At 39.7% G+C, this 14023-nt stretch overlaps 1 protein-coding gene and 1 long non-coding RNA gene across 2 annotated transcripts in view; one reads left to right on the top strand and one right to left on the bottom strand.

Moving 5' to 3' along the window:
• The window catches only part of LOC306858963, a 1377007-nt gene that overhangs the window by 180902 nt on the left and 1182082 nt on the right, over nt 1-14023 (bottom strand). The gene's annotated exons all lie outside the window — the stretch shown is intronic.
• LOC306858894 (uncharacterized protein) lies at nt 2448-13775 on the top strand. The gene is made up of 2 exons (XM_079399677.1): nt 2448-2655; nt 10801-13775. The coding sequence occupies exons 1-2, from the start codon at nt 2577-2579 to the stop codon at nt 12105-12107; spliced, it is 1386 nt and encodes a 461-aa protein (XP_079255803.1). The 5' UTR covers nt 2448-2576; the 3' UTR covers nt 12108-13775.

Below are 14023 nucleotides of genomic sequence, written 5' to 3'. Positions count from 1 at the left end.
ACGCGCTTTGTGCTGCACTGTTGTCATTTACAAGCGTGAAGCGCGTCTCCATCTCAGCAGCTCAGTCCACAAACTCTTCCTCAGCATATGCTGGAGTTTGGGTTGCTTAACGTTCATCTGGGAAATCAGTGTGTGTTATCTGTGTAGATTTGTAATGTAAATCATTTACAAACCTATGCCAACACAGGAGAAAACATCAACATATTTCTAAACATGCGATTTGTTGTACATCGCGATTTAAAAATAAAAGTTGCTCTGAGTTTGCTTTTATTAAATGGATTTAAACGTCATTGAATAACACTTGAAAATGAAACATTGGCGCCCTCTGCTGGAATTTTTTTTATAATACATAATGCACTTAAGTTGGTATATTCATATTATATATAGGCAATTAGGCATATTACATTATGCATTTTAACAGTTTTGTTCAATAAAACCATGTAATGTAATGACACTTTATTTGAACCAATTATGATTGCCTCATCGTTAGTTTATATATAAATATAGTCATATTAAAGCCTCTTTTTCACTTAGGTTTATTTTTATTACTAAAAATGATCAGATTACTCAATTGTCAAAATAATCAGTAGATTTCTTGATTACCAAAATAATTGTTAGTTATGGCCTTAGATCAGTTAAAGCATTTCAAAATACAACTGCATTGTTTTGTGATTTGAAACAGACAAAACTCAAAACTAAGCATGTACACTACATTTCACAATGTTTTATTTTCCTTATAAAAGACATGAATGTTGTAGCTTTAGTCTCACATTATCTAGGCCTATTTCAAGTTATATCCCAAACATCATTTTCATAGCGTGAGGCGCAATGTGATGTAAACAAACAATGCTTCATACAGTATCGTTCATGTGGCACCGTGTTATGTCAGACCTAGGGGTGTGCACAAATATTCGAACATTCGAATATTCGGTCTGTAATTATTATTCGAACAATAAAAACACTATTCAAATTTTACTATGTGTTAATTTGCTGGACGTGAATGCAGGGAATCCATGATAAATCCTAAGCAGTTATAACTACATGCACTTGGTGGTGCTGTGGAGCGTGTTAAGTTAGTATTTGATCACAGAACATCGTCATCTGCCTCGCAAAGTTTGGATTAGACTGAGGAACAAACTTTCACCCAAGCATGTGGATATTATTGTTTCTCTCAGAATTAATACGTGAAACAATTTAAACACAATAAATATAGGCTGACTCGAGTATATGTAGCCTGCATTCTGTACTGTATTTAGAACAGTCTGCTTGATTTTTCCGTTTGCTGTTTGATCTTGAATGCTTTATGTATTTTTTGTTGTTGTTGTAGTTTACACGTTTTCAACCATAATAAAACCTTGCAATATAACGTAATGTTGTTGTAGAACATTGTTGAGTAACGGCTAATCATAAGCTTGTTAAGAAATCGTGATGATAACTTTAATTTTAATTAAAAATAACGTCTTTCTCATTAAACCACATTTAAATAAACAAATGTTTTAATATTAGTTTTTTATGAGCCCAAATAGTCAAATGCAAAATGTTTGGAAAATGCCCATCCCTAGTCAGACCTTTCAGACAAATTGAGTCCGCTTTCTCAACCTCTTCCACCCGTAACGGCAGTAATGCTCGGCCCCCTCGCCTCATCGGCTCAAATGCATGAGCAGTTGCACTTATTATGGGCTCAACAGTCCAGTTCAAGTTCATCTTCCTCCATTTAAACAAGTGTGTGTTCAAAAAATAAAGAAATACTTATATGTTACTTAACTGGCCAACGGAGCGAACCAACCCTGTGACGTCACACGCGGTGGTACTGGTGGTACCTTTGCTCTAAAAGCTATAACAAAACATCTTTTTTACCTTAAAATGGTTTCATTAATCATGTTTGTTATATATTTTTTAATTAAATGTGGAAATCAAACTTTACTAAATTATGAAAACTTGACTGACTGCTTCACTTCCACTTCAAGGATGGGCTATAATCTCTGTATGTATCTTATTTCAACATTTCAATGACGCTTGCTTATTTCTTTTTGCAGGATTAATCAGTGAGTCCGGGTGAAAGCCAGAAAATACAGTCATATTTCTTTATTTTTAAATAAAGATGTTAAAATGTTAACTTTTTGTGTTTGATGTTTATTTCCCTCTGAATCAAGAGATTAATCATTTTTATGGTTTTGATTTCATATGCACGGTCGATGAATTTACTTCGGAAAAACACAACCGGACGCAAAAAGGTGGTATATGCAAGTCTTTATAATTTATAATTAATGCTAATTATCTATAATTTAAATAATTTGTTTTATTTATAAAATAAAACATTTGATTCAACATCTGATTGCGATCTGGGTCGCTAAGTATATTTCTCTCGTATTATTTTCTCTTCTCACTCCAGTCCAGCGGGTGGTGCTAACACAAGTGTGTTTGTTTACCAAACACCATTAAACCTCAGAGGAAGAGCTCGGTTTCATTGTGCCTTTATACAAACTGATAGACATGTGTTTCTGTAGTTTCTGAATCAGGTCAATAATATTCTCTTCCTCACAGCAGGAATATCTGGAGGAGTATCATCTGAGAAGATGGTGTTTGTTAAAGAGGAGAGTGAGGAGAACAAGATTGAACCAGAAACCTGGAGAATAAAACACGAGGAACATGGAGGTGGGTCTTTATTCTTCATTCATGAGTTTGTGCTACATTTGGCTATTATGTGAAAATACACTGCTGAAAAAAACAATAGGACCCTGCCCAAAACACAATAGAAAATGTAATGGATTTGATGGTTTTAATGGAAACTATAATGGTGTATGTGATGGATTCTATTGGTGGGATGTTAAATCCTATTGGAAAAGTGCCCATAATAAATTTTGTAATGGTTTTACTGGAAAAAGCTAATGGTTTATAATGGTATTTTAATGGAAACCATTAGAATTTCTGTGATGGTTTCTATTGGGCTTCTATTGTTTTGTTTTTTTTGCCTTAAGGGCTTAATTATCATTAAAACGTCTTAAATATGCGATGGACCAATGAGAAGATGTGTGTTTAACTCGTAGTTTTTTAGCATCTAAACTGTGTTGAACCCAGACACTGTGAGACGCATCAGATTCACTTTTTACATTTGTGTAATCTGAAAGGTTTACCTGTTTTTAGGCTGTTTGCCGCCTAAAATAATTAGTGTATATTTATGACATTGTGTTATATTATCCTGGCACAAAAAAGGTAAATATGACATGTTTTATCTCTTCTGTCTGCTTTTTACTGTCGGACAACATGTTAATGTTAAAATTATATTTGCTATTTGCTAAGGTCTCCCATATAAATCTATACAGTTACCCTGCTATGGTTTACTTCAGCTCAGAGATGTGAAAGGATCTATTGTTCATTCGTATACATCTACATGAGTGAGCCATCCATAATCCATTACAGCTCATATGTCATCCAGTTTTTTCCCAGCTTTTATTTTTTTGGTGAAAAAGTTTGGAAAATGGTACTAAACAGCATTAAATGTGATGTTCTGATACCTGCAGATACCTCGTCAGATTCAGTGGCCCTAGTTATAAAATCTGTCAAATAATGTAGATTAGATTAAAGGGGACATAACACACAGTTTCACCCAATCTCATGTTAAAGGGTTACTCCACCCCAAAATGAACATTTTGTCATTAATCACTTACCCCCATGTCGTTCCAAACCCATGGGGTGTCAAACTCATTTTCACTGAGGGCCACTTCAACTTTATGGCTGCCATCAAAGGGCCGGTTGAAACTGTAAGACTGTACAAATGTACTACTCCTTAAAATATTGTTAAATAACTGTTTCTCCTTAAGTTACAAATATTGCATATGCATTTGAATAGATGTAATAATATGTTATCGCTCTGTGTTATTTTAACATAATTCGTTTAAATTGATCAGGTTAAGAAATCCAAATTACTCAATAAATCAATGTAAATAAAGACAAGTATCATTAAAAAACGCATTACATTAACTTTGTTAAACTTTTTTGTTACATTTATGGTACAACAAATAATTGTGAGCTGCTAAGAACGTGTGACAGATATGGCATTTAAAAAAAACAAATGGTCTTGTGAAATTTTCTGTGTCTATTTAGCATGCAATTTATACGCAGAAACTGACTTTGGCATGCATATGATACGCAATCAATGCTTGTAGTAGAAAAAAAAGAAGTGGCAGTACTCAACCCCACTCCCCCACCAAAAAATAAATAAATAAATAAATACAAACTAAAGTACTAAAAAAAGTACTTTTCATAATTTGCATTGAATGTATATAGTGCCAAAATAAATCAATAAATTAATTAATAATGGTTTGCAGTTCAATTCACATTTATTTGTATAGCACTTATCATGATACACTGTTGCGAAGCAGCATCACAATGCTAGTTTACAGCACTTTTAATGAAAAGAAAATTGCACAAGTCAATCTGTGATACCAAACAGGAACACAGGGGGATGCCAAAACACCATTAAATGAGCTACCTTGACCTGACTGATCCAGATTTACTAAACCACTGACTACTGCGTAAACTAAAACAGTTTCAGCCAGCATCCAGTATAAAACACTCGTGCTTTTAAGCCAAATAGCTTGATGATTTTTAATTTTTTTACTGACATCTGTACGTGAGTACTATTATCTACATTGCCCGTGTTTTCTCTGCATTCGCCCTGTTTTGAACTTACTGTTTGAATGCATTCCCTTACTGGATCCTTAGATTTTCCAGGAGTTTACCGGTTGATCTGATTGCAAAAAAACAGCTTCTTTTAATTTTCATTTTGTATCGTCTTCATGAACACTTTACTGATTCAAACTGAGTTGAGCCTTGAGTTTGACACATGCCATAAAAGCTTTGTTCGTCTTCGGAACACAATTTAAGATATTTTACATGAAAACTTGTCAGTCAGTGGGACAGTCACAACCCTCCAAGTAATTACCACTGTCAAGGTCCAGAAAAGAATGAAAAGCATCGTCAGGATAGTCCATCTGTCATCAGTGGTTCAATTTGAATTTTATGATGCAACGAGAATACTTTTTGTATGCAAAGAAAATAAAAAATAAAGACATCCACTAAACGCAAGCAGTGTACGCTCTTCTGTGTCAGCCGCAACGTTTTCTACGTGCATTTACTGGGTGTGCCTCACAGGTCCTTAAAAGTGAAACTGCGGGCTCTTTGATCGCCCCCTGGTGGCTGGCTGCAGTACAGGTCATAAACCCCGCCTTCTCCATGTAAACGAAGGCTACACTTCCAATACAATTTTCCGAAATATAGTTTTGGTCATTTAAGGTAGTTGTTATCAAGTTAAATTGTTCAGTTTTTTTGACAAGTTTCATTTTAGCTAGTAATTTGATGCTATAAAAACGGGGCGTGTCGTTGTAGTTGATTGGGTGTGCGGGAGTTTGATTCCACGGCTCCACCTCACGACTCTACTGCGCAGACTCTGGCTCCAAACGAATCTCTACTGCGCAGACTCTGGCTCCAAACGAATCTCTACTGCGCAGACTCTGGCTCCAAACGGATCTCTACTGCGCAGACTCTGGCTCCAAACGAATCTCTACTGCGCAGACTCTGGCTCCAAACGAATCTCTACTGCGCAGACTCTGGCTCCAAACGAATCTCTACTGCGCAGACTCTGGCTCCAAATGAATCTCTACAAACAAATCTCTACTGCGCAGACTCTGGCTCCAAACGAATCTCTACTGCGCAGACTCTGGCTCCAAACGAATCTCTACTGCGCAGACTCTGGCTCCAAACGAATCTCTACTGCGCAGACTCTGGCTCCAAACGAATCTCTACTGCGCAGACTCTGGCTCCAAATGAATCTCTACAAACAAATCTCTACTGCGCAGACTCTGGCTCCAAACGAATCTCTACTGCGCAGACTCTGGCTCCAAACGAATCTCTACTGCGCAGACTCTGGCTCCAAACGAATCTCTACTGCGCAGACTCTGGCTCCAAACGGATCTCTACTTCGCAGACTCTGGCTCCAAACGAATCTCTACTGCGCAGACTCTGGCTCCAAACGAATCTCTACTGTGCAGACTCTGGCTCCAAACGGATCTCTACTGCGCAGACTCTGGCTCCAAACGAATCTCTACTGCGCAGACTCTGGCTCCAAGCGAATCTCTACTGCGCAGACTCTGGCTCCAAACGAATCTCTACTGCGCAGACTCTGGCTCCAAACGGATCTCTACTGCGCAGACTCTGGCTCCAAACTAATCTCTACTGCGCAGACTCTGGCTCCAAGCGAATCTCTACTGCGCAGACTCTGGCTCCAAACGGATCTCTACTGCGCAGACTCTGGCTCCAAACGAATCTCTACTGCGCAGACTCTGGCTCCAAACGGATCTCTACTGCACAGACTCTGGCTCCAAACGGATCTCTACTGCGCAGACTCTGGCTCCAAACGAATCTCTACTGCGCAGACTCTGGCTCCAAACGAATCTCTACTGCGCAGACTCTGGCTCCAAACGGATCTCTACTGCGCAGACTCTGGCTCCAAACGAATCTCTACAAACAAATCTCTACTGCGCAGACTCTGGCTCCAAACAAATCTCTACTGTGCAGACTCTGGCTCCAAACGAATCTCTACAAACAAATCTCTACTGCGCAGACTCTGGCTCCAAACGAATCTCTACTGCGCAGACTCTGGCTCCAAACGAATCTCTACTGCGCAGACTCTGGCTCCAAACGAATCTCTACTGCGCAGACTCTGGCTCCAAACGGATCTCTACTGCGCAGACTCTGGCTCCAAACGGATCTCTACTGCGCAGACTCTGGCTCCAAACGAATCTCTACTGCGCAGACTCTGGCTCCAAGCGAATCTCTACTGCGCAGACTCTGGCTCCAAACGAATCTCTACTGCGCAGACTCTGGCTCCAAACGGATCTCTACTGCGCAGACTCTGGCTCCAAACTAATCTCTACTGCGCAGACTCTGGCTCCAAGCGAATCTCTACTGCGCAGACTCTGGCTCCAAACAAATCTCTACAAACGAATCTCTACTGCGCAGACTCTGGCTCCAAACGAATCTCTACTGCGCAGACTCTGGCTCCAAACGGATCTCTACTGCACAGACTCTGGCTCCAAACGGATCTCTACTGCGCAGACTCTGGCTCCAAACGAATCTCTACTGCGCAGACTCTGGCTCCAAACGAATCTCTACTGCGCAGACTCTGGCTCCAAACGGATCTCTACTGCGCAGACTCTGGCTCCAAACGAATCTCTACAAACAAATCTCTACTGCGCAGACTCTGGCTCCAAACAAATCTCTACTGTGCAGACTCTGGCTCCAAACGAATCTCTACAAACAAATCTCTACTGCGCAGACTCTGGCTCCAAACGAATCTCTACTGCGCAGACTCTGGCTCCAAACGAATCTCTACTGCGCAGACTCTGGCTCCAAACGAATCTCTACTGCGCAGACTCTGGCTCCAAACAAATCTCTACAAACGAATCTCTACTGCGCAGACTCTGGCTCCAAACGAATCTCTACTGCGCAGACTCTGGCTCCAAACGGATCTCTACTGCACAGACTCTGGCTCCAAACGGATCTCTACTGCGCAGACTCTGGCTCCAAACGAATCTCTACTGCGCAGACTCTGGCTCCAAACGGATCTCTACTGCGCAGACTCTGGCTCCAAACGAATCTCTACAAACAAATCTCCACTGCGCAGACTCTGGCTCCAAACGAATCTCTACTGCGCAGACTCTGGCTCCAAACGAATCTCTACTGCGCAGACTCTGGCTCCAAACGAATCTCTACTGCGCACTCTGGCTCCAAACGGATCTCTACTGCGCAGACTCTGGCTCCAAACGGATCTCTGCTGCGCAGACTCTGGCTCCAAACGAATCTCTACAAACAAATTTCTACTGCGCAGACTCTGGCTCCAAACGAATCTCTACTGCGCAGACTCTGGCTCCAAACGAATCTCTACTGCGCAGACTCTGGCTCCAAACGAATCTCTACTGCGCAGACTCTGGCTCCAAACGGATCTCTACTGCGCAGACTCTGGCTCCAAACGAATCTCTACAAACAAATCTCTACTGCGCAGACTCTGGCTCCAAACGAATCTCTACTGCGCAGACTATGGCACCAAACTAATCTCTACTGCGCAGACTCTGGCTCCAAACGGATCTCTACTGCGCAGACTCTGGCTCCAAACAAATCTCTACTGCGCAGACTCGAGTTCCAAATGACGTCATTTACTGAAGATACTCATACTCATACTGAGATGCTTTGGCTTCACTTTTCTATAGTGGAAGGAAGCGGAGATGCATCGTCCATCTTTTTACAGTCTATGGTATTTACGCTTTGATTTGAACAAAATAGCGCATCCTGGTGTTGCGGCTGACACAGAAGAGCGTATGCTGCTTGCGTTCAGTGGATGATCTCCAAAATGGTGCTACGGTGACGCGGAGAGACACAGAGTAGATGAATTGCTGAAAAAAAATCTTTATTTTTATTTTTTTGCATACAAAGTGTTCTCGTCGCTTCATAAAATTCCGATTGAACCACTGATGGCAGATGGACTATCCTGACGATACTTTTCTGGACCTTGACAGTGAGAATTACTTTGCAGTCAATGGGACAGTCACAAGCCTCCCAGTTTTCATCTAAAATGTCTTAAATTGTGTTCCGAAGATGAACGAAGCTTTTTATTAATGACAATTTTCATTTTTGGGGTGGATTATCCCTTTAATCATGAGTACCTTTAGAGTAGTATTGCATTCTTCATATCTCCAAGAAGTTTTTGGTTTTGTCATATTTTAAAAGAAAGATGCAGCTTTATGATTCTCTCCGAAAAAAGCTGAGCTCCTGGAGGCATGTCGTGGGTGGAGCTAAAGCGTGACGAGCACTTGAGCGCCGATGGAAAACAAAACAGAGACATTTGATACCGTTTCACTTACCATCTGCAGTTCTAGATCATGACTGGGATCTTTTATAGCTGGGACTGCTTCATCTTTCAGTATCAAACGATGTGCAAATCCAGCATCGAACTGGGCCTCGTTTAGAAAACGTTCGACAACAAACACACTTGAGAAACTCCAGTGCTCCCCTGAAAAAGAGACATTCTTCCCGAGCGAGTCCCGGCTCTCGCTCTGGTCAGTGTGTGCATGGGTGCGTTCTTCTGGGAGAAATGTCCATATAAGGAGGTCCACCCTCATTTACGTCATCAAGAGCCATGATTGAGAAAAACTTTCCAAAACTTGTAGGAACCCGGAAGTAGGATTTTTGGCACAGAAATAATCTGTTGTACGTCCAAATAGTTTTTTAAAACTTTGTCCATGCTTTGCATGAGAATCCAACTCTTTAACAGTGTAAATAACTCTGAATGCATGAAACAGCATTGTACCCCCCTTTAAACACAGCAGCGCTGCGCGTATTAACACTACTTTGAATGCGTTATACGGAGGCAAGATGAAAAAAAAAGTCAACTTTTCTGAAAACAGCCAGTTTTCCCCTCGGAAACTTTTTAATGTAAAATTCAATATTTGGATTTTCTTCCTATATTTTTTAGTGCATCATGAACAGTGATCTTGTTCTGTCTGCTACAGTATTTTCTCCTCTTTGCGTCCATCTTCAACTTCTCTGGCCTCTGTTAACAGCCGTTTGCAGACTGATTATAATAATGATTGTAAAAAATTATAAAAGTGATTGCAGTGCAGTTTGTGCAAGCACAGAACAGAAGATAGTCTGAAATAAAACAAAAATATCTGGTCGATCGGTGCATATGTACTCCATTGTATAAATTAAATTGAGCGTTAGTTCTGGCAGGTCACGTGAGTCAAGCTTGCATCAACTGATTCTCAGCTGATCACATCTACCTATAGGAATATGACACCTATCGCGACATTCCTATATAAGCTCTATTCAGTATTAATCATCATCCCCAACTCCTTTTGTACAGTCAGGACTTGGCTTTCCGATATTCCTTGCTGAATCAGACTTCTTTCTTGAACAATGTTACACTTAAATATCATTAATGATATCTGCTTTGTTCTGTTCTGTTAACCCATTGGGGGGTTATTATTATCGCTGCTCTCCCTGCTCATTCATGACTGGCTGCATGGATGGGCAGGGAGTTTTTGCCCAGAACAAAACCATACCGCCAAACTAAACTTTATGCAAAGTATCTATCATTTTGACGATAGTGGTCCTGACAGAAATATAGATTAATCATTGTTAAATCTACAAAGTTACTTGGCAAGACGGGTATTTTGACATAAAGGCTACTTTTGTGTGTATTTGCCAATTCAGGTGGCTTGCGTGTGTCAGAGATGCAGCTGTCTGCATGCGCTGTTCACACAGAACATTAGTTAGTGAGTTGTCTTTCGAGCCCGAATGCGTTTTAATTTTTGAAAAGGGATAGTTCACCCAAAAATGAAAAGTCTGCCATTTACTCACCCTTAGGTTGTTCCAAACCTGTATATAGGGCTGGGCGATATATCGAACGCGATGATCATGCGCATCTCGTTAGTAAAGCCGGTTCCTGTGATTAGCGCTAAATCTCCATCACCTGCTTGGAGCGCCATTTAATACACAGCCTTATCACTGACAAGCTACGCAATATCGCGTTCATTATCGCATATGAAATGCCTTTGATAATGAACGCAATATTTCGTATCTTGTCAGTGAACTACAGCTCTGTGTATGTAAAAACACCAGAATGATTATAATGTTTTACAGCAGCTGTCTTGTTTCTGTTATTACATCAGGAATCACTTTCATATTTTGCTCTTTGAATATTGGTTTATTTAAAGTCATTTTTAATTATTTGTTTTATTTCAGGTCCCATGGAAGAGAGCAAGGACAGTGAAGAACTGAGTGAAGTGGAGGAGAAACATCATGTCAAACCTGGAGAAAAACCGTTGACTTGTCCAAAGACTAAAAATAAATTTTTAAAGAAAAGAAAAGCCAATAAATCTTTCGCCTACACTCACACCGGAGAGAAGCCGTTCGCATGTGATCAGTGCGGAAATCAATTCAAAGAAAAAGGAAACCTTAAAAAACACATGAAAATCCACACTGGAGAAAAGCCATTTACATGTGATCAGTGCGCGAAGAGTTTCACATACAAACATAGTCTTGAGCGTCACATGAGAGTTCACACTGGAGAGAAACCGTTCGCGTGTGACCAATGTAGAAAGAGTTTCACACAACCAGTACATCTTAAAGGACACATGAGAGTTCACACTGGAGAAAAGCCACACATATGTGATCAGTGTGGGAGGAGTTTCACATACAAACACAGTCTTAATATTCACAAGAGGACCCACACCGGAGAGAAGCCGTTCATGTGCGATCAGTGTGAAAAGAGATTCTCACACAAAGTCAGTCTTGAGGGTCACATGAGTGTCCATACTGGAGTGAAGCTGTTCATGTGTGGCCAATGTGGAAAGAGCTTCAGGCAATCAGCACACCTTAATGGACACATGAAAGTTCACTCTGGAGAAAAGCTGCACATGTGTGAACAGTGTGGGAAGAGTTTCACATTCAAAAATCATCTTAATGATCACATGAGGATCCACACCGGAGAGAAGCCGTTCAAGTGTGATCAATGTGGAAAGAGTTTCACAAAATCAGCAAGCCTTAAAGGACACATGAGGATCCACACCGGAGAAAAGCCGTTCAAGTGTGATCAGTGCAGCAAAACATTTCTTCGGTCGTCAAACCTGAAGGCACACCTGGTAGTTCATACGAAGGAGAAGCCACATTCCTGTTCTGTATGTGGAAAGAGTTTTTCACTGCTGTGGAATTTACATGTACATCAGAAAACTCATACTGGTGTGAGAGAGTACGTGTGCTTTGAGTGTGGGAAGACTTTTATCTCAGCGGGCTCTTTAAAACTGCACGAGAGGATTCACACTGGAGAGAAACCTTACAAGTGTTCACACTGTGACAAGAGAGTCAGTCGGGCAGAATCTCTGAAAGCACATGAGAAGATCCACAGCAGAGAGAAGCCGCACACATGTGATCAGTGCGGAAAGAGTTTCGCTTTTAAAAGTCACCTGAAGATACACATGAAGATCCACTCAGTGGAGGAACCATACAGCGATGTTCACAAGTCTTTATCAATGGAGTCAAGTCTCGAGTGATTTAACGACTTGCTAAAAAAAATCTCATTAAAAGGAATTGAAATCACCCAAATTATGAAGCTCTAGACAAAATATATGATCTTCTATGATATGCTTTGTAAGGTTAATATACATCCAGCCTGTTACTTTAATATATTACAATATACAAAACAGTTGTTCTGTAATGCAATTCTACGACAAGAGATCTACCTGATCTATCATGACACATTTATTACAAAACCATACAAATAAAGTCTTTCTTTATGATACAAGTCAATTCAATTAAAGTTCCAGGAGGTCCAGTCTCTTCCCAGCGGAGGTCTGGACTAAAATAAATGATTTATGGGCCATTCTACAGAATTGGTCCAAAGCCAGAGTTGGAAACGTCTTGGAAAAAAAGGGTATGTATGCATATTGTATAATATCCAAGGTACACATTTCTAGTAATTGTGCAGATAAATGAGATAAATCAACAACTTTTTTTTTTTTTTTTTTTTACAATATATCAAGTGCAAATTATGAGATTTGTTGTATTTTGAATTAGGGGTGTTGAAATTAATCGATGCATCACAATGCGGACAAATCTGCACAATCATCGTCTTTTTCTAAGCTACTTCCTTCATTCTCTTCATTCACACCACAGTCGTCGCTAAACCCGCCGCGGCTTCTTTCCTTCGCCATTCCCGACCGCTCCGAGCACTTCCTCTCTCTCTCTCCGTATCCACCTACTGCAGCTCCACCCTAAATACACATTTCCTCACTTCCGGGTAATTGATTTCCTCCGCTCGGCCATAACACATTAAAAATCCTTGTATATTTTTTTTCCATACTGCCACATGGGGTTACACAATAGATAACGGATATGTCTTGGAAAATTTCTAGCACCTTTTCCATGTTTCTAGATATTTTTCTTACAGTGTACTAACTGATCAACAATCACAGGTACAAGCTACAAGGTGTATCATAAATTAACAATTATGCCATAACTTAATTCATGCTAGGTAATCTTTGGTTTCCTCTTTCTGTGTAATTTAAATGCAACAAAAGTTGCCAATAAATAAAAAAAATAGCTAAACTTGTTGCTAGGTGCTTTTGGAAGAAAAAGATGCTAGGGTAGTCTGAAAAAGTGCTAAATTTAGCAACAAAATTGCTAAGTTGGCAACACTGCTCTTGCGGGCATTCGAAGAGCTGATTGGCTGATTCACAGATAGAACCAAGTTAGAGTTCGGTTTTGTAGATATAACTTTTTTGTTTTCTAAATAAAAAGTCCTAAAATGTACAAAACTGAAAAAAAAAAAATCACATAAGAACATGTGAATAACTTAATTTTGACAAATGTCAAATAGAACCTTGTAATTCCAAGGCGACGATTTCTTTATTTTTCTGCAAATACTGCAGTGTGCTGGATGGAGAAACTGAGAAGTTTATAAACAGATGGCATGGAAGAAGAGAGCAGGTCCTACAACAAAGAAATTCTTCTTAAAGTGTGCTTCAAATTTACCATTGAGATCTGACTAACTGTGTGTCTATATGTGTCCCCTCTTTATCTCTCTTTCCTTTTTTCTGTCCCTCTTTTAGGATAAACTCAAGGTCCTGGGAGTTCTCAGAGGTTCTAATGTTTTTTTTTCTGCATTTGATGTTAATTTTTCAATAATAAATTCAAATAAATTCTCATATTTTTTACATTTATATGGTGTAATTCTTACTGGGGGGTATTAAAGGGGGAACTGCACGTGTGTGTGTTTGTGTGTGTAATATTTGTGGAAACAACATTGTTCAAAAATACTGGAGGAAGTCTTTAATACATTTTTGTAGTTTTTAGAGAACCAATTAATTACATGAACAGTTCTTATCAATGTAGGCTATATAGCAAACAAGCTAATATTGTTTTGGTACATTTTGTTGTTGTTATTAATTAAATAATGTGCTCCCATACT

This window comes from Barbus barbus (assembly GCF_936440315.1).
Source record: "Barbus barbus genome assembly, chromosome: 39".
NCBI lineage: Eukaryota > Metazoa > Chordata > Actinopteri > Cypriniformes > Cyprinidae > Barbus > Barbus barbus.
Note: the sequence above shows the minus strand (reverse complement) of the source record. Positions and strands in the feature narration are given on the sequence as shown.